Genomic DNA, 23,417 nt, shown 5'->3' on the forward strand with positions numbered 1-23,417 from the left:
TCATGTCAGATACAACTTCACCTCACAACACAAAGCATCAGAGTCAGAACAAAGGTTTTATACACACACCACTGTGCATTGTGTACTTTATGGAATTTGAAACGGTTCAAAATAATCACAGATCAAAACAGTAATTTATTTTAAGTGAGTAACAGTCGATACAGTTGGTACTGTCCCAGGCAATTAAAACATGTAAAGTGGCTTTGAGAGGAGAAATATCTACAAATGCCTACAAATGAAATGTGTGTATGTGTGATTTCTGATCATTGTGACATTTCATATTTACAGATGAGGTATCATTGGTATATCAACTGCAATGTGCAGAGAAACATCCCGTGACATTAAACTGAGATATGTAGAATTTCAAAAGACATTTGGAAACAGTAAATGTAATGAAAATATAAATGCAGTCAAAGTAACACTGCACATAATCAATAAGACATAGTGGTTTATCATGGAGTATGACATTTTCTCCAAAGTCCTGTCAATAAAAACATATTCAGTTTTATGTCTTGTCGTGTAATAAATACATTTCTTTCATAAAAGAAATATGTAACTGTTGTATTTCAAATCAACAGAAACCATAAATATCAGCTTATTTTATAAACAGAAGTAAAATATTATATTCAAAGGCAATGATTTTAACTTTCCCATTGGTACGGTCTTTGTTTGTAACTTCTGTAAAACATTAACATACAAGTAAGGAAATGGTTTAATAACTAAGCCATTAACTATGTGTGTAACTTGCATATTATTGCAGCACTGTGTCACGTCGGCTTCTATCCTCCAACAAAACGGTGGCAGTTCTCCTGCTGCATGTCATGATGAGTCCACTGTGGCAGGAGTCCGTTTGTGGACTTTGTATTCCTCTACCCCGTCCCTGAGACGATAGTCCTGTGGAGCATTTAAACAGTCAAAAGTGGCTTTTATCTGGGCTATGACAGGGATCTCCTCTAGCTGTCCCAGCCAAAATCTTGTCCGCTCATCTGGTAGAAACGGTGGTTGAAGGGCCTGTAGAAGTCTCTGAGCCTCTGCAGGACCTCGGAGGGGATTTGGGGATGGGGTCTGCCCTTAGACTTTCCAAGGCAGCGAGGTCTGCTGCTCCCCTCGGGCTTCTTCAAGCATGGAAAACCTTTGGTCTGGTTGAAGTAGAAGTGTTTGTCTGAAACAACCCTTTTCAGTCCCAGGAAGTCCTGAACTCGGCCCATCTCCCCAGCCGGATCGGACACCAGCCGCTCGCCGCTAACAAACAGAAAATGAGACAATGGGAAGTGCTGAAGCCAGTTCTCCAGATGTTTGGCGTAGAGGCCAATGCGCACAGCGCTCCACGTGGTGTCAATCAGACCCGTAGAGGAGTTTTTTAAAGCCAGGCTCTGGAAGGATGGAAGGCCTGGGTTCTTGGACAGTGTCTGGGTGTAGTCAGATACAGCCCGCGTCACAGGATCCCTGACCACCACAATGAGCTTGGCTTGGCAGTTCATAGTGCAGACACGGCTAGGAGCCTCCTTTGTGACGAAGTAGCTGGGGGTCTTCTCCATGGTGATCTGGCCGTCCAGAGTCCGAGGCATCAGGTTCCTGAATAAAGAGGAGAAAGTGGTCAGACGCTGAATTCTGATTCAACTCTCAAAGCCATGCAGAATGGTGCAGAATGTTTCACACTGTAATATAGCTCGATGATTTAAAAGCTTGATTGGTTGTGCTTCTGGCTTTCCGCATATGTTGTGCTCTTCTAAAGCAGTATTCACTTTTAACTTGGGGCAGCGGAACACTGACTGATTTTGGTCTCCACCAACTCCTGACCCATAGACGTTTGTATTTGTTGACATAAAGATGTTGATTAAAGTGACAGTAGCATTATTGCTTTATATTTTGTGAAATTGCACCATTAGGGTATGCTAATGTAATCACATGTAGGGCACAAAGAGACTTCAGGGAAATTACATCAAGAGTTAACGTACAGACATTATATACGCAAAACATTAAAGCACCCCAGATGATGTGTGATTAAAGGTCCATACACTGTAGTGTGTTTATGTACCAGGGCCTCAGACAGCCCATTTGAGCCTCGATATAAGGCCTGCACAGCAGGACCATCCACTCACCATGGGCCCGATGAGACAAAACCACAAAGCCTCAAGAACCACTTAACAGCAATTTCCTACAGATTTCCACCCCCCTCCTTTCTTCCTGCAAGAGCAAAGTGCCCCCCCCCCCCCCCCCTCACCTCCCCTACGGGTTCCTACAAGGACCCGAACAGACCAAACAGACCAAAGTCAGGAAGTGCAACCAGGATGGCAAGCTGCTGAGCTCAGCTAGTGTGTTAAACATATGTCTGCAATGAGGAGAGATGTTGTGAATAATATGGCAGTGAAAAGGCTCGGATGCTGCTATAGCGCAGTGATACATTTTGCATCGTGATACCATCTATCTCAATATAACCCAAAACAATAATCTATTGATACATCTTCTTACACTTATGTTTGTTTCCTTTCTACTCTACTAACTGCGCGCATCTGCTGTCTCATAAACCTTCAGCACTATCTGGCAAACAGGCATTGTGGGTAACACGGTATTCGACAGATCCGGTGTTTGTTTGACATTGACGGACTGCGTGAGGCAAAATTGTGGTAGATTTGGATTTCACAGACAAATTGTTTTGCTTGACAAACGAATGATGAGTTTAAATGTCATTTTTTTCCAAGGGAAATTGATTTCCATTTTGGCAGTTGTTCTAGCGAGATTGTCTGTGGTCAAACACTGATTTGATGATTAATAAAAAGGAAACCATAGAATTAGACTTGCTGATGTATATTTTCTTTATCTTCCATCTGAGAGAAATAGAGACAGGCAATGCTTTAATGTGTGAGCAAAACAGGGCTGATGAAACTCTAATAACAAGTACACGAGGCAGCGATTGACTGTGGTTAGAAGCAGCATCAGTCAGAAGTCCAACTACAGGTTGCACTAACTTCGCTCTTGATCTGTGGTCAAATGCAGCACAGTAACCCGTCAACAAGCAGCAGCCTGCTCAGTCATCACAAGCTCTTAACACTGGTGAAACCCACAGAACTTTATTTTCAATTGTAAGAGAGGTCTTAAAGGAATAGTTTGACCTTTTGGAAAACATACGTATTCACGTCCTGTACAAAAGAGTTAGATGCATAGAAATAGAATATTTCATTTTCGATGATTAGATGCGAAGATTGATATCACTCACATGTCTGTAACTATATGGCAAATATGAAATACCACCAGCATGCCTGGCTCTGTCCAAAGGTAACAACATCCACCTCCAGCACATCTAAAGCTCACTAATTAACACCTTGTATCTGGTTTGTTTAGTATGTACAAAAACAAAAGTGTAAAAGCAACATGTTGTGGTTTTAGGGGGATTGCCTGTCGGACTATTTCTTGGCCCAGTGCAGCTACTTCCTGCGCCCCATAAAAAAAAAAGAGCCACATGTTGTTTTTATAGTTTGGTTTTTGTAAGAATTAAACAAAACAAGACAAAGAGCTTTAGAGGTGCTGGCAGGAAGATTTTGCAACCTTTGGACGGAGCAAAGCTAGTTGTTTCCCCATGTTTCCAGTCTTTGTGCTAAGCTAAGCTAACTAACTGCTGGGTGTAGCTTCATACAAGTAGCACACAGACATCAAAGTAGTATCGATCTTCTTATCTAACTTTGGCCAATAAGCCTACTTCCCTATATTTACACATTTTTATACAGTCATACAAAGTTTGCAAAGAGGACCACGAACATAACACAAATATGATACTGTCCGACAGTGTGGAATAAAAAAGAGCTATACTAAGAGGAGGCAAAAGGTAAAACTGCATTAAATAGTTTATAATTTGTGTGCTGTCTGTAATTCTGTATTTATGAAAAAGTATTTGTCACATGTTCATGAGTGTGAAGGAGGAAAAATATGCCTCGTTCCTGTGTAAGTTTTGAGTTTCCACCTTTTCTTAAAGTTGAGCCATTTTAATCCACCCCCATTAAATGATCCCCCTAATAAAAGACCATTAATTGATTATTATCCAACTACAAGAGCTGCAAATGGCCTATCGCTGCCTGTCTGTCCCCTGTTTATCTGTGTCTAATCAATACGTCTGTCTCTATGACAGATTATTCACTGTGTGTTGGTGCGCTGTGTGTGTGTGTGTGTGTGTGTGTGCGTGTGTGTGTGTTTGTGCACATATACTCATGTGAGCGTGGAGGTGTCAGCGTTCACTGATGAGAAACTGAGCGCACGTATCCCTCTCTGTCCTCTCCTCTTTCATCCATACTCCTCTCGATTTGTCCTTCACTCCTTCACATAAGTGTCACTTCAGTAATTGACCATAAGTTGTCTTTCCATACTCATGAATAGTTAATGAATTGTGCCCCCCCCCCCCCCCCTCTGTCCTCTGGTCTCTATCTCCCTCATCACAATCTGTCTCATTATCAGACAATCAATAAAAGCCGTTTTCTATCATGAATCTGCTCCTGTATGTGGTCTCAGGAGAAACTGTAAACAAATCAGGAATGATTCATTTTTTGCCAGTTTTCTCATGCATTTTAATGTGTTGTTATGTTATATATCTTTTACATATATCAGGTAAATGCCTTTCAGTAACTGTTGGGCAGAAAGAGTAACTCTGAGCACCAAGATGTTTTCTATTTAGCCCAGCAGTGGCTGACTAGCCACATTAGTCTGGAACTCCCTGCTGCTTAGAGGATGTAGCACTTTTCCTCCCTGAAGTGCTACACCACTGATTACACTACTGATATGTTCTAGGCAGTCTGGAAACGAAGATTAAATACTAACCCTGGCAACAAGGATGTGGCCAAGAGACTTCCTGCGCCCGAGATTCTCCCGCTGTACCAATCTGCTGCAGCGCCCTAACAAAAGGCATTCTGCACACAAAGCAGAACTGACTGCAGACAAAAAGATCCCCAAAAAATCTAATTATCATGTAATTTTCTAAAAACAAAACCTGATCTAAATTTCCATGGGTTATTATTTTTGTTTACTGGACCATCTATGCTAAACACTGTCTTGCTGAAGGAGACTTCTGCTCTGGCAGACATCTCAACGTCCAGACGCTTTTCGAAAACAAAAACGAAATTAATGAGGCTGCGGAAAATCAAGGCAGTAAAAATGAGGAGAGCAAACAACAAGCTGAAGGAAAACATTTCCCAGCAGTGCTGCTGTGCTCAGAGGGTGACAGAAGAAGCCTCAAGGCCACGAACGGCCCGTCAGGCTGCCAGGATGAGTGTGGGAATCTCGGTTTACGCCTTCGTGCCTGGAGGAAACATATGCTACCATTCTCCTCTGACCAGAAAAATAAAAATTAAACACAGAGCAAATAGAGCAGTTTAAAAGAATAGTTTGACATTTTGGGTAATACGCTTATTTGTTTTCTTGCTGGGAGTTAGATGAGGAGATTGATACCGATCGACCTTCTCATCTAACCCTCCGCAAAGGAAGTGTGTAATTGTATTTCCCAAAATGCCAAACCAGTGCTTAACTTGGGTGCACTGCAGGGATAAAGCATGCTGGTTTACATGAGACCCCTTCAACACGCTGCTGACACTGCCAGTGTGATACTACCCAAGACCCCGCACACACACACACACAAGAGGAGTCATCATTGTCTGTGGGATACTAAGGGCGAATGCCGCCATTCTGTCTATGTGTTCTTTGTCTAAACAGAAACCTGAGCAAGTCACGAGGCCTAAAAGCGCCATGGAAGTTGGAAAGAAACAAAAAATGAACGTGTGTAAAAGGCAAACGTATAGCCTGAGGACGGGCTTGACACTGTGCAGCATAATAAACAATATTTCACAACAGCTAGCGACGCAGTCTGCATGAGAGCTAAAGAAATACTCAACATAAACACTTAAAATCTGGAGGTGAATTTCCGGCGCTTTTGCAGACACCCGTCAACTGTCTCCATAGGCAGAGAGAGAGGAAGTGATCCCTCTGGGGAACCACATGACTGGCAGAAAGACTGTTGCCACCCACAGATTCTAAATACATTGTTATCAGATGATTTTATGGAGGTAGGGGAGGTCTTTCTCAACAGGAGGTTAGCTGAAGTGCTATACTCCCACGGAGTAGAGTGTTTTACATTTTCATCTTTGGTGATTTACTGCAGGATACCGTTGCAGTGGATTTGACTGTGTGTGTGTGTGTGTGTGTGTGTGTGTGTGTGTGGGTGGTTGGTTGGGTAGGGGGTAGAATCATGCACATGTGTGTGTGTGTGGGCTTTTCTATAAAGAAATGAAATACTTTTTGTCGGTCAATGGATAATTAGTGACTGCATGGCATATGAGGGTCCAATCATAATTAGGAGGATGTCGGTGATACTTTTCTGGGGAAATCAGTAATGGCTTCAGCATTTGACACATTAAAGCTTTTTTCTACAAAACCGTTTTTTTAGATTTAATAAATGAAGTCAGTCCACCTCTTATTAAGTGAATATCTCAACAAATACTCAATGGATTTCCGTGCAATTTAGTACACATGTCCCCTCGTGATAAACTGTAATAACTAAAGTGCTCTCTTATCTTTTCGTGTATCGCTGCTGTGAATCTGACGGCAAACTTTCAGTACGTGACAGTTTTTAAGACTAGCATGCAAGGGACACAATTTGTGCCCAAAAAGTATTAACGCCCACTCCTCGTACTCATACTAGTCCGATGCTAAACAGAACATTATGATTGCAGCTGTATTGGTCATTTATTGCAGTTATGAGAATCATACTTGCTCTTTAGATGCGGATCCATTCAAACCATGTAATTGTTGATTATTTGTGATAAAAAAGTAATTGCTTTTTAATTTCCCTGGGGTGATATCATTGTATACCCATATCATTGTATTTTCTACTGGTTACTCCAATCTGTGCAACTGAGCAGGACTACCACACATCTGAAACAGTTCACTTTGGACAACTGACACAAAGTATTTTCTTCACCAGCTAACTGCAGTCCGGAGCTAAAAACGGCACAACGGAAAGCTTTTACAGGCGCCCCGAAATGCATCACAATGCGCCTGAAATTATTATAATTCCCACCATATGGGGTGTGAGTGTGGGCCTGTTCAAACCCTATAACACCATCTAGACACCAGCTCCAGCCAAAACCCAGCACCATTAAAACACAATACAACTCAACACTACAGAGACCACTTCCTGGTCTGTTACACCAATCAGTCGTGTTCAGCCTCTATCACTTATGGCCTCGGGGCTGCACACAGAATGAGGTGTCAGGAAAATCACCCTCGCTCTGGAAAACGCTGTCCCATGCGCATTGGAGTCCACTTTTACCATTTCAACTGTCAATTATCTAGAGTGACGTGGTAAGTGTTTGAATCTGAGGAATGCAGTGTTGAGATGACTTATAAACAAATCTCATAAGCTCTTAAAGGAGGTAAAAGATTTTGTGGCTTTATTTTGGAAGATCATCATTTTTCTCATCTGATAAAATTGATCTAACAAACTGTATATTGAGTAGCTATAAACGCCCCATATGTTATTCCAAAGACCGGCGTAATTCACCTGTTGTCATCTCTTCGTATCCTTATTTACAAAAATCTATGTCTTTTTAAGGACCAACGTCATTTTCAGCAGCGCAGTCATTTCTCTCTGCCCTTGTGCTGCTGCCCTTAAAGGATTTATACTACATTTTAATAGCAATCCGATCGGGCATGGCCTTTGGTGTCAAGACTGTAGGTCAGCCAATTGACAAGCTTTCAAAATATCGATGGTGCTTCTGGGCTGGTGTGTTTTTTTTTCTCAAATGGAAATACAGAAATGCTTCTTTCCATAAATGAAATACATGGAGAATAGCTATTAGTGTTCTTGGATGTTAATTTGGATCCAAGGGCACACTGTTCATCACTTTTTTTTAACGACAACGAATGTTTTCATTTTAACGTCATCAAGGAACTGAAGATACAACAAACAAAAAAAGACAGAGTTACTCATTCCAGCCCACATCACGGTGACAAAGCCGTGAGAATCACAACCATTGTGCCATGAAAAGCTGAGGTTTCTCAATTTTCTGCGGCGGCTCTCGAGTCCCATATGAAACCCATCACTCCATGAAGTCCCCTTCAAGCCATAAAACAACGCAGAAATTAAATCTCTGCTTGATTCTCAATGCACTATTTGTGGCTTTTCCATTGCTGTAATGGGCTCTATGCACACATGCAAAGGAGAGAAGAGGATGGAGAGATGGGCTCGGTGGAGAGAGAGAGAGAGATCACTCAAGATTAAAGCAATGGAAAACACGCATGAATGATGCTTAAATTTGTCTCAAAGAAGACAATGCTGTTGGAGCAACATGCACAGGGCGGCATTGCTTCGTCTGTGACGTGTCTCCAGCATGGAGATCGCCAATATCTGACAGCAACTTATGACCATGCACGGCTTTCATCCATCTGCTGAAGTCGCCTATTTTCTGCTCATTACTCCGCCCAAGACATGTGGCCACACAATGCACAAATTGTTCTTAGATATGTTAAAGTGGAATCATGTGTCGTTGGCAAAGGTTCAATGTCTTTATTACTGAAATGACTCGTCTACAACATTTTCAACTAATTTATGATTTTGATGCATTTGAATACGCTTTTTTAAAATGAATTATGGCTGAAGTACAAGCGTGCAGAGGTCATAAATGTCATAAAGTGGAATGTCGATAAAGTAATAAGGCAGTGTAAGTTAATTGGTGCTATACTAAGGTTAAATTAATGATCCAGTGACGTATTTGTCTGCATATGTATCGTTGGATACGACCCTTTTGACCTCAGAGCTGCAGATGAAGGAGGGAACTTCATCAAAAGAAAATGCACAAAGCTCAGGGTTGCTTTTTTAGAGCCTGTCAAACAGAGCAGCCTCGTACCGAATCAGAGGAGAACGTATGTGTGTGTGTGTGTGTGTGTGTGTGTGTGTGCAATGTTAGTTTCCAGATGTGACAGTGAGTTGACCCGCTGTTCACTGACAGTCAGTTGACGAGGCCTTGCTTGTTCCACATGGATGAGCTCTTGCTGTCACTGACACACACAGCAGAGCTCCATGACTTCCAGCGGAATCACTGTGGATCACTGCAGATGACAGCAAACAGATTTCCCCCAATTTCTGGGATTCAGTGACAACAACGGAATCATCTTTCCGAGATTTCACCCAGGATCACGTTGCTGCTGTCGCCATTGTTGTGTTAATCCCCCCCCCCCAACTCTTCTCAACCTGCAGCTAAGTTTACTTAAAACAGGAAACAGACTATATAAAAAATACCAGTATTTTTAGAAGATCACACCCGTCAGAAATGATTTAACTGGACCACCTGCCCTGCAGTCAAACCTGTCATCTTTATAAATGCTTCAGGAAATTTGGCATCACAACTACATTTTATATTGCACATTTTTCTTCTATTTTGCTTTTGGAGATATATATTATTAGAAGTGAAACAATTACTTGACTAATAGTTAGATTATTCCATTAACAGAAAATAAACTACGAAAGCAAATTTTGATAATCAATTCATCTTTTATTCATTTTTATTTAAGTAAATGTCAAACCGCTGCTGGTTCCAGCGAAAGATGAGTTACTTTTCTTTGTCATACATGATTGTAAACTGAATATCTTTGGGTTTTATGCTGCCAATTAAACAAAACAAGCAATTCTAATATGTCACCTTGGGCTCACATTTTTAGTTGCAGCCCTTATTATGACTGATCTTACTTTCAACCAAAACTGCAGTATTAAAGCATACGTGCTTTACAGCACCAGTCGGGCTAATTAAAACACACAGAAACACACATAAAACATAAGACATCCTCTTGACTTAAAGAAGAGCAAGGAGGAGTGAAGCTAGACAAGAGGGGAAAAAGAGGGAAAGAAAGCGGTGAGAGAGTTGATAAAAGAAGAGAGAAGGATGTATTACAGCAGAGGAGAGAAGTGTGAAAGATTAATACGTGATGCGTGTGTGTGTGTGTTTATGTGCACTGAGAAGAACAGAGAGGAAGCTTAGAAGCATGCTGAAATGATCAGTTGTGAAAGTGTTTCCACGTGTCCTCCTGTTCTCAGTTAAAACACAGCTAAGAGGGATGAAAAATCCAAGAGAAGATTAAATTACACCTTCGAGTTTCATGCGCCATCAAAGTGCTCTTCATCCTGTCAAACCTAGCCCTCTCCTTATGGCTCCTTTAGTACTATACAGTATGCACACAGCAGGTCAGTGATAATATTCTGACACTGGTGAGTGTTTGAGCTAAACTGGGATGTTCTCCGGGAGCTTGTAGAACATCTGGAGATGATCAGAATCAGCTTCATCCAGACCAAAATCCTTCTTTAGGGCCTTTAAGTACACCCAAATGATAGCTCTGGTCAACCTGGTCATCCCAAATCAGCTGCTGTCGCTGCAACATAGCCGATGAACATTTGATGTGCAACGTCACTGTGGCACGCAGCCAAGTCCTACACTTCAAGTATATCAATCAGGCGTATATCCTTTATATGAGGAAAACGTATTAGAGCAATCACTATGCTGTTTGCATGATTCCCACTCAGAACAGGGTGAAAGTGTTGATACTGGATGCCCCGGTGACGGGTATAAATGGTGTTTAGATGACTGTCAAGATGATGAACTGCTCCCCAGAGAACCCACCAGACTTTTTGATTTACAGTGCCAGCATGCGGGGAGAATATTGGCGCCCTGAAATGCTTATATGTGGTGATCCGAATACATCGGTCTATTGACAGGAGACATCAGCACTCCTGCACAGGTGAAACCACTTCATCTGACCCTTCACCCTGCCATACATCATCTCTGTCTGGGATGGTATCCAAAGATTTATTGTAAAGAGTAAAAAAAACTTGTCATTTTGGGACACAATGCACGTCGAGTTTATAGTCAGTCTATAATGTTTACAACAGATAAATGCTATTGACCCTGTGTGCCTTTATTTTGAGTTATGCTATAACAATTATACATATAGGAGAGGTGTAAAAAAAAGTATTTGCTACTGTCTTTCATAATTTTTAATTCGCTGCCAAAAATGAGCTAAAAGGCAACTTGCGTGTGCATGTGTTTGTTTGTGCGTTGCCTACCTGTACCACTCCAGTCCTTTATCATAAAACCTGTCGAAGAAGTGAGGCTCGGCACCGACCGCCCTCACGTCTGGGTGGATGCGGAGAAACTCCAGCAGGGCGCGGGTTCCTCCTTTCTTCACGCCGATTATAATCGCCTGCGGAAACCTCTTGGTCCCGAAAGTGTTGGACACGGGGATGCCGTTGCTCTCGGCGCTCTCCTTCGCGCTGTCCGGCAGTTGGAGAGGCAGCTGCTGTCCCGGCGCCTCCACCTGCGCCGCGTCCTCGGAGGCTGTGCGGTTCCGGTGAGACGGTGCGTCCGGCAGGAGACGCGGCGAAACTCGGCGGTGATCGTCCAGAATGTCATAGTCGGGAGCTTGCTGGCTGTATAAAGTTCTCGGAGCCGAATCGCAGAATCCGGTGAGGCAGTAGAAGAAGTAGGTGAAGATCAGGACCATGGTAAAAAACACCGAGACTTTGGAGAGCACCTTGCCAAAGTTGAACCTGACTCTGCATCCACTACATCCCATGAGTTGATCTCCTGCTCGGTGTCAAAGGGCCAGAACGGGGACAGCATGCTTCTTCTTACTACATTAAATGTATCTCCCAGAACCTGTTGCGCAAAAGTGAGGTTTCACATGGAGACTGGAGAGCTTCAGTGGGATGATGGTTTTGTCAAAAAATATCCTCATAATCGTTGTCTCTTTTGTCAGAAAAGACAGAATTTAATCCCCGTCAATGAAGGAAGTTTTTGACATTAAATAGGACTCGTTGATTTGCAGTCAGATGAGACTTCCAGCCTTCTGTCTGTGCGCTCTGAGGTCTCCAGATTCTCTCATTCAAGGTTTCTCCTCTGCCTTTCCTACGCCCTTTATTACACGTCTCCACCCCTCCCTCCTCCATGCTATAGATACACATGCTTCATGGGGACGTAGAGGCTCCTTCATTTCTATATGGCAAACACATTCAAATATATTTTTTCATTCATAACATAAATTACATTTACGCATTATTAGCATATAAATCATTTCAAAGAAACCACTTGATGCGCACTAAAAACCCCATTGGGAGATTTTATTTATGGTCGGTCTGTGAGTTAAATATGTCTAAAATTATTTATATATTTTCGTGGAGCTTTGTAAGATGAAAAACACATCTTGAGTACTTTATTATGAGCTACAGGCGCATCAATGTTTTACAAATGTAAGATGACCCTGCAGAGAAAAATCCTCCTTGCCCCTTTGAACCCATATGATAGATGTCTCTGTGAATAAGAGAAGCCCCCGAGGATGTCTATCCAAAACCTCTTCTCCCTGCACTGAACCAACACATAGTCGACACAGTGACAAGTCTCCCCGACACAAACGTCCAAAACAATAGGCCTGAAGCGAGGAGGGGGGCCCCTGCGACTGCTCTGTGGCATAAATACAGTATCTGAGGCTGAGTGTGGCACCTTAGGGGCTGCACAGGAAAGATCAGTACCGGGATGTTCCCTCGACTCTGTGAAGCCAGAGCAGGTATATAGAGTTTCTTCATGGCAAAAAGATGGAGGTTGAACCTGAGATGGAGTTCAGACTTTGAACCTGACTAACACAGCAAGCAGCTGTTTGAATGGACGAGGGGATGGAAAGAGAGTGAGGAGAGGTAGAGGGGAACTGAGGTAGATAATCTGTCTGAGAAAGAGGCGCACACACTCACACACACACTTACACACTCAGCCCTGGGGCGCAGTATGTGTCAGACAGCAGACAGAGATAGTAAATTAGTCTGGCAAAGTTACTGTGTTTGCTAATTGGGAAATTTAAAGTTTAAATTAAAGAGTTTATTCAGCTCTCTTGATCTATATCCTCAGAGAGAGGGAAAAAAAAAGGTTGTTTAAAAAAACTTGAAGAAAATTGACGTCTGTATAAATGTATGAAGCTATACCGCCAAGACTGGAAGCATGCAACAGCTACCCTACCAGCACCTCTAAAGCTCACTTATTAACACTTTGTGTAAGTGTAAAATTGAAAGAACTCCAGGAAGTGACTGTTATCAAACTATGAAATAGAGGACCCGCTCCCTAGATATGAAGGGCTCATTCTAGAAAACACAATGATTCTTAGTTTCAGGTGATTACACACTAATGAGAACATTATTTTAATTTGTGCCAATAAGTCCCCCTAAACCCTATACACACTGTTCCTTTAGGGAATATACGAACTCTTCATTACAAAGCCCGTGATTGCAATTTTGGTCTTCAGAGATGTGAAACCAGTTTGGAAAAAAAAAAAAAGTGCTCAAACAAAGCGGATTCTGACATGACCCAGGCAAATATAGAATAATGATATGTTTTGAAGCACAAACAGCCATTGTAAATCCATCCAAAGCGAGGCCAGCCTGGCACTGAGGAATTCACAGCTTTGGAAATGACTGTCTGCTGGCTAGAGGCAGATTCAGTCAGAATGAGGTCAGGATCCAGGCTTTGCTTTCATCAGACATTTTATTTGCTTTTCCCTCGCGCTAATTGCTCTAGTTGGAGTTATCCTGACAGGTTTGGACCCAGAAATATAAACAACGAGATTAAAGAAACAAACAGGCGGCAGCAGTGTTGAGGAAACAAATACGACATACAAGTTGTGAACTGTGCCTGTATGTACAGGATTGAGGTTGCGTAATGAGTCTCTCTGTCCATGTGTTTGTGTGCGTATCTCTCTTCATCTTTGTGGAGGTTGATATGCGCTCTCCTTCACGTGTAGGCGTTTATGCATGCATGTGGGTGTTTGTTGCAGTCAAGACTACATCTCCAACCGTGGTGCCTTCAGGTGTGCGCTGCTGCATCCCTGCGTGTACCATTGATACAGATTTCCATAGACAGAGGGCCCGCTGATGGCGTGTACATGTGTCAGCCATTACAGCAAATTAGAAATCCTCCTCAGCAAAAGCAGAATGTTCCACTCTCATTTAGTAATTTCCAGTATGAGGAAGAAGCTGTCGGCCATTTGCAATAGCCGCAAGATACCCGGCAGACTCTCCTTAAAGCCATCATGACAGATCATTGAAACCACCGCCCAGGAGATACGCATTTAGCGGTGCAGAGGTATGGCTGTAGTTTCCTACAAATGGAACCTTTTATTTGTGTCTGGAATGAGATTTAATGAAGTCCAGATTGAGGATGTTGGCTACTTTGGCAATACCAGAGGACATTCCCACTGTTAGATCTACTGTTATATGCGGGGATGTGGTTATTATCCCAAAAACAAATCAGTTTAATGTTCACAGTGGTGTCTGAAGTGCAGCTACTTTGAAGGAATAAAGGATCTCACACACACTCTCTGTTATGTTAGATGCTCAATGGCTGAGCCCTCAGGTAGGGAGGCTCACCGAATACAAAAGCCAACAACAAAGCGTCTGTGATGCCCCACCTTCTCCTGGAGCCTTCCCAAACTTTCATCTGCAAACCTAAGCAAAGTCAGTTAGAATGATGAATGGACGACGAGACGGAGGGCTGAACAAAAACAACAACAACACTCTGATCTCTCCATCCAATGTCCCCCCCCCGCACATCTTCCTCTTCTCCTCCCACTCTTCATCCCAGCGTCGCGTCCCACCACCTTCGCACAGGTGCGTCGATCTTTTTCGCCTGCAAGAGAACTTCCAGACTTGCCCTGCAGCTTTATAGAGACATCACTGAAAGGATGAATGTACTAAAGATCTGAGAGGAGGGGATGTTTGGAGCTTACGCAACAACTGTCAACGGCCTTGAACGCATTAAACAGTGTTAGACCCGCATAACGCCTCGAGTTCAACATGGGAGTCATTTATAGTGGAGGAAAAGCTTTCTGCAATTCATTCCAACTTCCTGAAGGTTCGATTTGGGAAGGACCCAAAGCCAGGAGGTTCATTAATGTAATTGATATACACGTATAGAGAGACAAGCCCACAGATATTCTTCAAATAAACAAAAATGCATGCAAGCCCTCCTCAACCGCCACACCAGCTGCACAGAACAATTTTCAATGTGTCTTTCATCTTGGCAATAAAAAACAAAATGCCTTTCCGGGGAGCAAGTCTGCGCAGGAGAGCCTCATGTTTTTTTTAAACTGTTATTTACCTTCTCTTTGCTTGATTTTAGCAGTGGAATCGGGAGAGTGAGGACCTAAAGAGAATTAAACTGAATGACGATCATGTCATCGCACAAGCCGCAGACCATTTGGGAAATGCATTCTTCTCTAATCCGCAGCTCTGCGGTGAACAGTGGGATCGTGGTTGGCTCCTAAGTGATTGTGGGTGTGTTGGGAAGGGCGGAGGCACAAGGAGAAGAGGGAGGTGAGGGGAACTTGCGTGTGCTTGTATGTGTTTGTGTCTTCATGACAGAAGACGAGTGTGAGCGAGAGATAAACGGAGTGAGAAAGAGGTTAGCAAAGAGACAACCGTGATGAGTTCAGTGTACAGTTTCATGACTCCCAGCTCACTTCGGGGGATTCACCGAGACATGTGGCTGCAAATCTGACAGAGCCGTGAAGGTGAAGCATTTTGAGCTGCAGTGTGCGTGTGTCTGACTGTATGTGTGAAGTCTGTGAATATGCGTGCAGAGACTTTTATTCCTTGAGGGTGTTATGCATGCTTCGATGTGCCTGTGGGGGCCTATTGTTCCAGTCTGCGTGCACATGTTCCACTTGTGGTACCCAATCCCAGACTGTTACTTACTGAAATGCTTGTGGGCTGCTCCATGTGGCTTTCCTTCATTGAAAGGCCTTGTCGTCTTGAACATTGATTGCCATGACGTCAGCTCCAAACCACAGCACTGCCTTTTATGTGTCACTGTCACCATCTATTTCCGCCCCGTGTGTGGAAAACAACTTTCTTTCCATCTTTGCGCTCCACTGACACGGACGGTTGGATCGAACACTGTGCTACTGTTACTGGGCCAGAACCGCCACCCAAATGGAAGTGCTCGTTAATTTTCACACTCACTCGTCTTATTCGAAACAATCAGACGGGCTAGAGATGCGTGTGAACGAGCAACTGGGAGACTGTCTCATTAGTTAACTGGGAGCTGTGCGTTCATTCATGTAAACAAGTCAAACCTGGACGATCTCTGTAAATAAAAAACATTCATCAGATGGGTGTGAACTGACTGTAATTACTGGTGTAAAACCACAGCAGTTTGTCTCTCCACTCCCTGGAGTTTCCCATGTTTTTCGAATTCCAACTTGTCACATCGACTGTGAGAAAAGAGAGCTGTCATCATAAAGGAAAACAGAAAATAACCTGCTCTGTCCATTGCCTCACCGTTGAGTCAGGTCTGCTAAAATAGTATCACCTGTCCTGTGAGATCCTGCAGGCCAGTGTGTGTGTGTGTGTGTGTGTGTGTGTGTGTGTGTGTGTGTGTGTGTGTGTGTGTGTGTGTGTGTCTGTCTGTGTCTGTGTGTGTCAAACTGTTTCATGCTGCAGAAACAGGAGATGGGCTTCTACCCTGTGGGGCCAGTCTGCATTTCACAGGAATGCAAAATCATGTGCGACTCAAACAAGCAAACCATCAGTGAGGGTGCTGACGGTTGTTTTGGCCAAAGGGGACAGGAGTGGAGCAAATATGTGACCCACCAGGAAAAAAACATGCCTGTGGGAGATAAATTAACTTTAAAATTGGATATTTCACTTTAGGGATTGATGTTTTTCAGTCTGAATCATTTAAGTTTGGTTCAAATATCTTCCTGTGTAAAATGGTCACATTGCTTGGACAAATACGGCATTATGTGTGTTTTATAGTCGTCCAAAGCTCCATTTAAACCAAATACAGTAACTGGCATGATTGGAGGTAATCTCAAACAATTCTAAGACATTGGGTGATTTCTATAGTTCGTTTTCTTGCCGAGAGGTAACTGAGAAGATCGACACCACTCACGTCCGTATGCTAAATATGTAGCCACAGCTAGCAGCCACTTAGCTTAGCTAAAGCAGAGGGCACAGCTAGCCCAGCTCTGCACAAAGGAAGCAACATCTGTCTAACTACACTAATTAACACATTATATGACAATTGTACAAATAATTAGTTGTAAAGACGATTCGTTGCAGTTTTGCAGGGGATTATTTGCCAGCCTATGTTTTGGTTGAAAAACGGTGAATTGTTACTTTTAAACTTTGTGGTGTACTTTTAAAACACCCCCACCACACCCTCACTGTCGTACAGCTAATAATCACATTGGGTTGTGTGTGAGCCTCATTCCTGTGGGAATGTATTCTGAGTCTTTGACCTCGTCGGTTTTCACCCCTTTACCAACACACACACACACACACACACACACGTCACGCACACTCAAACACAAATCTTCCTCTCCTTCCTGTAGCTCTCATCTGGTCTCACTTTGGCTTTTGAGGTCTGTGTTTTTAAAGGACACAACAGAGCTGCTGGTCCAAATGATAGCAGTGAGGCTTTTCCGTGGACTTCCCCAAAATACATTCAAAATTAATTTGGATTCTGTCTTGACCAAGCGATCACTCACTTCCTGAGATATGGAGGAAACTACACAAAGTGCACTCTTTATCTTCACTGTCTTTAGTGTTTAGCGTAACACGGTGTTCTCCGCACAAATCCGGGACACTGACGAGCCAAAAGGGAGAGTTCGAGGGATCAAGAGAAACAATTACTTCAGAGTGACTGACAGGTGAGATTAGAGGGTATTTGCTTTTCTGGCACAAAAGTAAAAGAATAAAGTGCAAATGTGTTGCGTTAGAGATTGTCTGTGCCAAACGTTGATGCTGAAGATATATTAATCATGCTTTCAAGGATTATTTTTGATATATAAAAGCGGGTATTAAATGCTAAGATAGCTGGCTCTAATGTTGACTACCTTAAGGAGTTTCTATGAAAAGATAAAATCAGTGCGCATCTGTGTGTATAATAGTGTATAATAGGTGCTGAGGGGCATAAAGCTGGAGAGGTATGTGGAATTCCCCTCATTCATACAACGAGGGGGATCCAGATGTGATTAAACAAACCAACACACACACACACACACACACACACACACACACACACACATTTAAATGCTTTATTTGAATCCGGTAATTAATGTTCTTTGGTTAAAATGCGAGGCTAGATGTGCTTTAAAGGCATAGATAGACATTGTTGGTGGATACGGTGCAGACGTTTAGCATAGGCAGAGCCATGCTGGCTGTGGCTTCATAATTAACGAGCAAACAACAGTGGAATCAATCTTCTCATCAAACTCTCCGACAGAAAGTGAACGAGTGTGTTTCCCAAAATGTCAAACTATTGTTTTAAGGGCACGTTGGGATACAACGCATGCACACAAACACACACCATTCACAAAAGCACAGATAGAGGCCTGCTCTGGCAGATTATCTCTCCCCATAACCGTTTCTTCTTTCCCCACCACTTGATGGTGTTTGATTAAAAAAAAAAAGCAAACATCTGCAGGGAAGAACTTGAGTCGGAACACCTTCGTAACTGTCTCATAATGTTGGTTATGATTATAGGTCCCTGATTGGGTTATAATCACTGAGGAGAATAAAGAGCTCAGGCACTTCTGAACATTTTTCTGCACAGAAGTTAACAATCAGCATGACCAAAGCAGCAATTTTGACTATTAAGACCACCCATCTGGGGCCTCTGGGGAGTTCACAAAATGTTATACTGACATGTACATATACGTTGCAAACACACATAGGAAAAAGGGCATGAATAAATATGCTTGCAGTTGTCTCCTATGGAACACACTGGGATTACTAACCAAGATGACAGAGGATGAGCAGCCGTAAATAGCAGGGAGCTGGGGTTAGCAGGGTGGGTGGGTGCATGGGTGGGAAGAGGTTGGGTGGGCAGCGGGAAGATGTTCTGTGGCACCGTACCCAGGGAAAGACTGAGGTAATTACTTTCTTCTACTTATTAGTGTTCAGTCTCTGTCAGACTTTTTTTTTTTTTTTGCGTGCCATAAACCTCTCCAGACGTCAAAGGCCTCTGACATTTGTGGACACACAAAAACAGCATTTTCCACAGTCCATCACCGCCCCGACTATCTGTGAGCCGAGCCTCCTTTTAAATCATTTAGCCAAAATCTAAAACCGTCCTGATATTTCCATACTCTGAAGACGCCGGGGCGTTTGATAAACGCTTCTTTGCTTCTGGCACACTTTTACCTGAGGCTCTATTTGATCTCTCTGAAACACTCACACAGGAAACACAAAGTAGAAGAGAGCAGTTGTTTGACAGTATATGCACACAGCTTGTCCGCAGTTTGCCCACCTTTGAGGCCTCTCAAAGCTCTGTGATCAAGGTGGGATCAATGTTGACATGTGGGCACACAATCAGCCTGTCTTCTTCTCCTGTTTTGAACCATCTCTCTTATCCCTCAGTCCCAGAGAATAAGGAACCCCCCCCCCCTCTCCCTGATCTGCGTGAACAATGCCAGTGCCACACACCTCAAGTATTCCTTTGAAGCTTTCAGACCAACCTGTGCTGCTGTCTCTGGCTCTATCTCTTAAGTAGATCACAGTGCAGATAGTGAGCGATGTTTGCAAATACGCATGTTCAAAATCCTCTCTGTGTTATTGAAGCTGGTGGCCTTCAGAAACAGAAATGTGATCATGTGATAAAGGTGACAACAAAGCGGCAGAAGCCGTTGAAGACTATCTTTGAAAGTTCTCATTGTTTATTTCTTTACTGGGAGCCCTCATACTTGGGATTTCACGGGGCGCTTTTTGGCTTTGCTGCGCTGCGCAGTCCCTCCCATGTTTAAACTGTTGACATTTTGTTGGACTGAACAGAAAATTGTGGTTTTTCATTGTTTCTTCCTCAGTGTAATTGTGTTTTTATTACTCCTCATTCCACATCTACGGCATTTATAACCAACACAGGCTGTCAAGATATGCATTTCATATACCCACACACTGCATAAAATCTGTTTATATGCTCAGTAAACTACACATTTCCCGTTGCGGTTCACTGCTGGGCCTTTCAGAGAGGAAGAGCAAATTCTATTCTATTCTATTTGGGTTTTCATGAGCTCCATCTCCTTCAACCACATGTTGTCCTGACAGAATTACAACAATCCCCGACTGGAGTGCCTTGAGCTTCCAGAACTTTCTATTTGATCCAGAACACATATCAAATTCCAGTGTCAAAGTATAAAAGCTTCGTTTATCCTTTTAATCCTTACACAGGCAGATGTTTGGCCAACATATGTGGCCTTTAACATGTGGAGGGCAGCCCCACCATGTATGGATGGAGACATCACATTATAGCGGAGTAACTCACACTACTCACTGATGAAAGAAGCTTTCTCTATTTCTGTTACAGTCACGCATTCAAGGAGCGTAATTCCTCCCACAATGCGATCACAGCTCCTGTAGTGAGTGAATCAGAGCCACTGGATGGCAGATGTTTTTAGGGGATGCTACCTTGATGAAACTGGATATAATGTCATGGCGTGTGGACACGGAATGAGACACTTTTCTCTGTGGCTCAAAACAGAAGCAGGTGCAGTGCCCGTAAACATCCACATCTAAGCAACAGGCCTCATATACGTTGTAATTAAAACAAGATGTCCCTGCGAATGAGTCAGTGGCACACACACACACACACACACATGTTTAAGTTGCACCCTGAGGCTCGGCCTGTGGGACTGGGGAAGGCTTTGGAGTAGTAGCGGTTTAATGTAATTAAGGATGTGCTCTCGAGCAGGATGGGCCCTAGAGGTCAGTGGAGGGAAAAGTGCGGTTACGAGTCTGTCTCATGATTCTATCAGAGGATTACCACTTCCTCCTTCCTGTTTGCTTCCTCTTGGCCATACAGCTGTGCTCAGATGCCGGCCAGAAAGGGTGTTCTCGCAGATAGCGAACTCTAATTACAGTCCCGTGTTTTTGCCAATTTCCTTTTTCCTCTTCATCTCTCATTTCTCACATCTGGTTTATCTTTGTGTGGTGGTCCCTGTCTGAGTCTGTCGCTGCCCCCCTCCTTCACCCTCCTTCACCAGACGTCACCCCTGAGGACAGGTCAGTCTGTGTGCCAGCTGTGTGTGGGGCGTTACAACTGAGAATCCACGACAAAGACACCCTAGTCAGTAATACCCTCCTTGTGCAGGTATTACTCCATCATCACTTGAGGCAAAGTGAAATTTGAAACAATACTTTTGCAACAGCTGCTCCTTCTGAGTTTTGATCTTACAGAGAAAATCATCACATCAAATGCACAAAACAGTCTTTGCTTTAAATGTTGTACGACTACACATCATTACAATCTATGAATGTTTGCACTTCCTTTCTTAATCCTCGGCCTCGGACTGCAGCTTTCATCTCCCCCTCTGATCTTGCAGCCTTTGAAACAGGCAGATCCACACCTGCTCTTACCCAGACATTTAAACAGCACAAGAGCTGTTGAACGCAGCCCCACATCCTCGCTTTGTTTATAATTCCACCACTCCACAAGCCAAGAAGCGGCTATCTGGAAAACATTGCAGAGTAGAAAAACAGTGAGCACTCTTAGGTCTGGAACGCGTGAACACATTTTATCGACATGCTTTTCAGATATTTCCTGTACTTGTAATGAGTGGATTTTTAGCAACAAAATTCCATTAACAAACTAGGCCTTTTTATGATCAATCAAAAGCATTGTTACATGTGAAACATTATTCGGTTTTTTTGCAGGCAGGATTTAGGAATCCTCTACAATTACTCGAGTACATTTAATTGAAAGAGGAAAATATTCAAAGTGAATCGAGAGCATCGTCAAAAAAAAGGCCCCATGAAGTAATGTCGTTTGTGCTCTGAATACATGGAGCTCTCATAGCGGGAAAGTCTTCTTTATTAACTCCGGAGAGAGCAAAATATGTCCACAAAGTAATACTTAGGTGAGTTGCAGAACATTTAAGATGTGTTTTTCGGGCACATAGCACCATCAACTGATAGGAAAATGCCATTACACTTCTGAAGAGGAATAGGAAGTACAGTGTTTCCAACATACTTTCACAGATCCAGAGTGGTGCAGTGAAGCGTGCAAACAATGTGACTTACCCTGTGATACTTATAACTGAACCTTAAACTCTTTTTAAGGGAGCTACGATAAAGATTAGTGTTTCTGTGCAGCAAAACGTAATGTGGTTGGATTTGGATCGTAGTTGCGTTTTTTGTGTTTGTCTCTGTGCTCCTGTTTTTGTTTTTTTTAAAGTGGTTGAGGCCGGTCTGTTCTTGCTGCCCAGTGAGGCCACCGTCCATCAGTGCCCCGGAGCTCCATTAGGCTTCGCCCCGCAACACTTCATCAACTGTCCTCACCTCAAGCAGCAGAAAAAAACGTCCTGCTCTTTCACAGCTCACCTTTCTGTACATCAACCTTTTCTGTGGAAGAGGCCCAAAACAAAAAGTGATGTCAAAAGGTGCATGATAAGTGTGCAGTGTACTGTATGTGGGAAACATAGACTCAACTCTTAGGGATGAACGTGAGTGAGCTGCTGAATATTCAGAAGCGTGACAGCCCCTCTGTCTGTCCGTCGTACAAGAACTCGTGGCCCAATCCATTGCCACACTTCCCACAACAGACCTGGGATATTTAAACACAGAAAGTTTGAATCAGTGATCTAAACCTATAGATAAAATGATTACCAACAGGTACAGTGTTGAAGTAAATCCCATTTAGTATTACAACAAACATCCAGCAGGGCTACTTCTGCAGAGGCAATCTACCTTCAGCGGTCCCCATGCTTCAGGGTGTTTGGAGACGCTGTCCTCGTGGATTGTCTCCGAGAAGGCTGGCCAAGGAGAAGAGTGCTCAAACTTTGACATGCTGGAAAATAACTCGTGCCCACATTCAGAGCACACATATATACCTGAGAGGAAAGAAAAGGTGTCAATGAACGGACTCTCATTTTCACTACGGTGGGACTTCATGCTTCTTTACTAACCGGCTTGGAAGTGATTTTTAAATTCTTCTCCACCAGAGAAAGAGCAATATGACATTTCATCCATTTCAAATGTCTTTGTGTCTTCAAAACCAACGTGATTTCTCTGTGGTTTGACGCGTATGTTTACAAAGAGTCACTCGGCTCTAGCCGGAAGAAACCAGCAGGTGCAGATCTCAAGTGTCAGCAGCTCTGCCCTCCTTGTTTAAGGTCTCGTCTTGTTCTCATTGCTTCCACTTGATGGCAGTGTTTACATCACTGAGAGTCAGCGTCGATGTACTGTTTAGTCAGCCAAAATGTGTTTTAAACATAAAAACAATATGGATAACAATAACTTATATGAAGTGGGTAAAGAAAACAGGTGATCAGTGTGGAAGTGAACAGAAGACTCTGTAAATTCAAACAAAAAGTGTCTCCATCTGTCCTACTTGTCTCATTAGTGACTGACATTA

General features: G+C 43.1%; 2 protein-coding genes across 2 annotated transcripts; both read right to left on the reverse strand.

Moving 5' to 3' along the window:
- Nucleotides 1–953: 953 nt before the first annotated feature.
- Nucleotides 954–11,607, reverse strand: LOC142937665 (heparan sulfate glucosamine 3-O-sulfotransferase 6-like). The gene is made up of 2 exons (XM_076080716.1): nt 11,093–11,607; nt 954–1,575 (listed from the first exon to the last, which is right to left on the reverse strand). Exons 1-2 carry the CDS (start codon nt 11,599–11,601, stop codon nt 954–956), a joined length of 1,131 nt encoding a protein of 376 aa, XP_075936831.1. The 5' UTR covers nt 11,602–11,607.
- Nucleotides 11,608–22,494: 10,887 nt separating this feature from the next.
- Nucleotides 22,495–23,023, reverse strand: LOC142937675 (methionine-R-sulfoxide reductase B1-A-like). Its single transcript, XM_076080727.1, has 3 exons — nt 22,969–23,023; nt 22,777–22,893; nt 22,495–22,607 (listed from the first exon to the last, which is right to left on the reverse strand). Exons 1-3 carry the CDS (start codon nt 23,021–23,023, stop codon nt 22,495–22,497), a joined length of 285 nt encoding a protein of 94 aa, XP_075936842.1.
- Nucleotides 23,024–23,417: the final 394 nt, after the last annotated feature.

This window comes from Anarhichas minor, unplaced genomic scaffold (assembly GCF_050575085.1).
Source record: "Anarhichas minor isolate MPS153535 unplaced genomic scaffold, ASM5057508v1 ptg000007l, whole genome shotgun sequence".
NCBI classification, from domain to species: domain Eukaryota; kingdom Metazoa; phylum Chordata; class Actinopteri; order Perciformes; family Anarhichadidae; genus Anarhichas; species Anarhichas minor.

Coding starts and splice junctions, on each gene's coding strand:
- LOC142937665 (XM_076080716.1), bottom strand. CDS start 11,601: ATGGGATGTAGTGGATGCAGAGTCAGGTTCAACTTTGGCAAGGTGCTC. Junction 1,576..11,092: donor AAAGGACTGGAGTGGTACAG/GTAGGCAACGCA, acceptor CTCTTTATTCAG/GAACCTGATGCCTCGGACTC.
- LOC142937675 (XM_076080727.1), bottom strand. CDS start 23,023: ATGTCATATTGCTCTTTCTCTGGTGGAGAAGAATTTAAAAATCACTTC. Junction 22,894..22,968: donor TAAAAATCACTTCCAAGCCG/GTTAGTAAAGAA, acceptor CTTTCCTCTCAG/GTATATATGTGTGCTCTGAA. Junction 22,608..22,776: donor CGAGGACAGCGTCTCCAAAC/ACCCTGAAGCAT, acceptor TAAATATCCCAG/GTCTGTTGTGGGAAGTGTGG.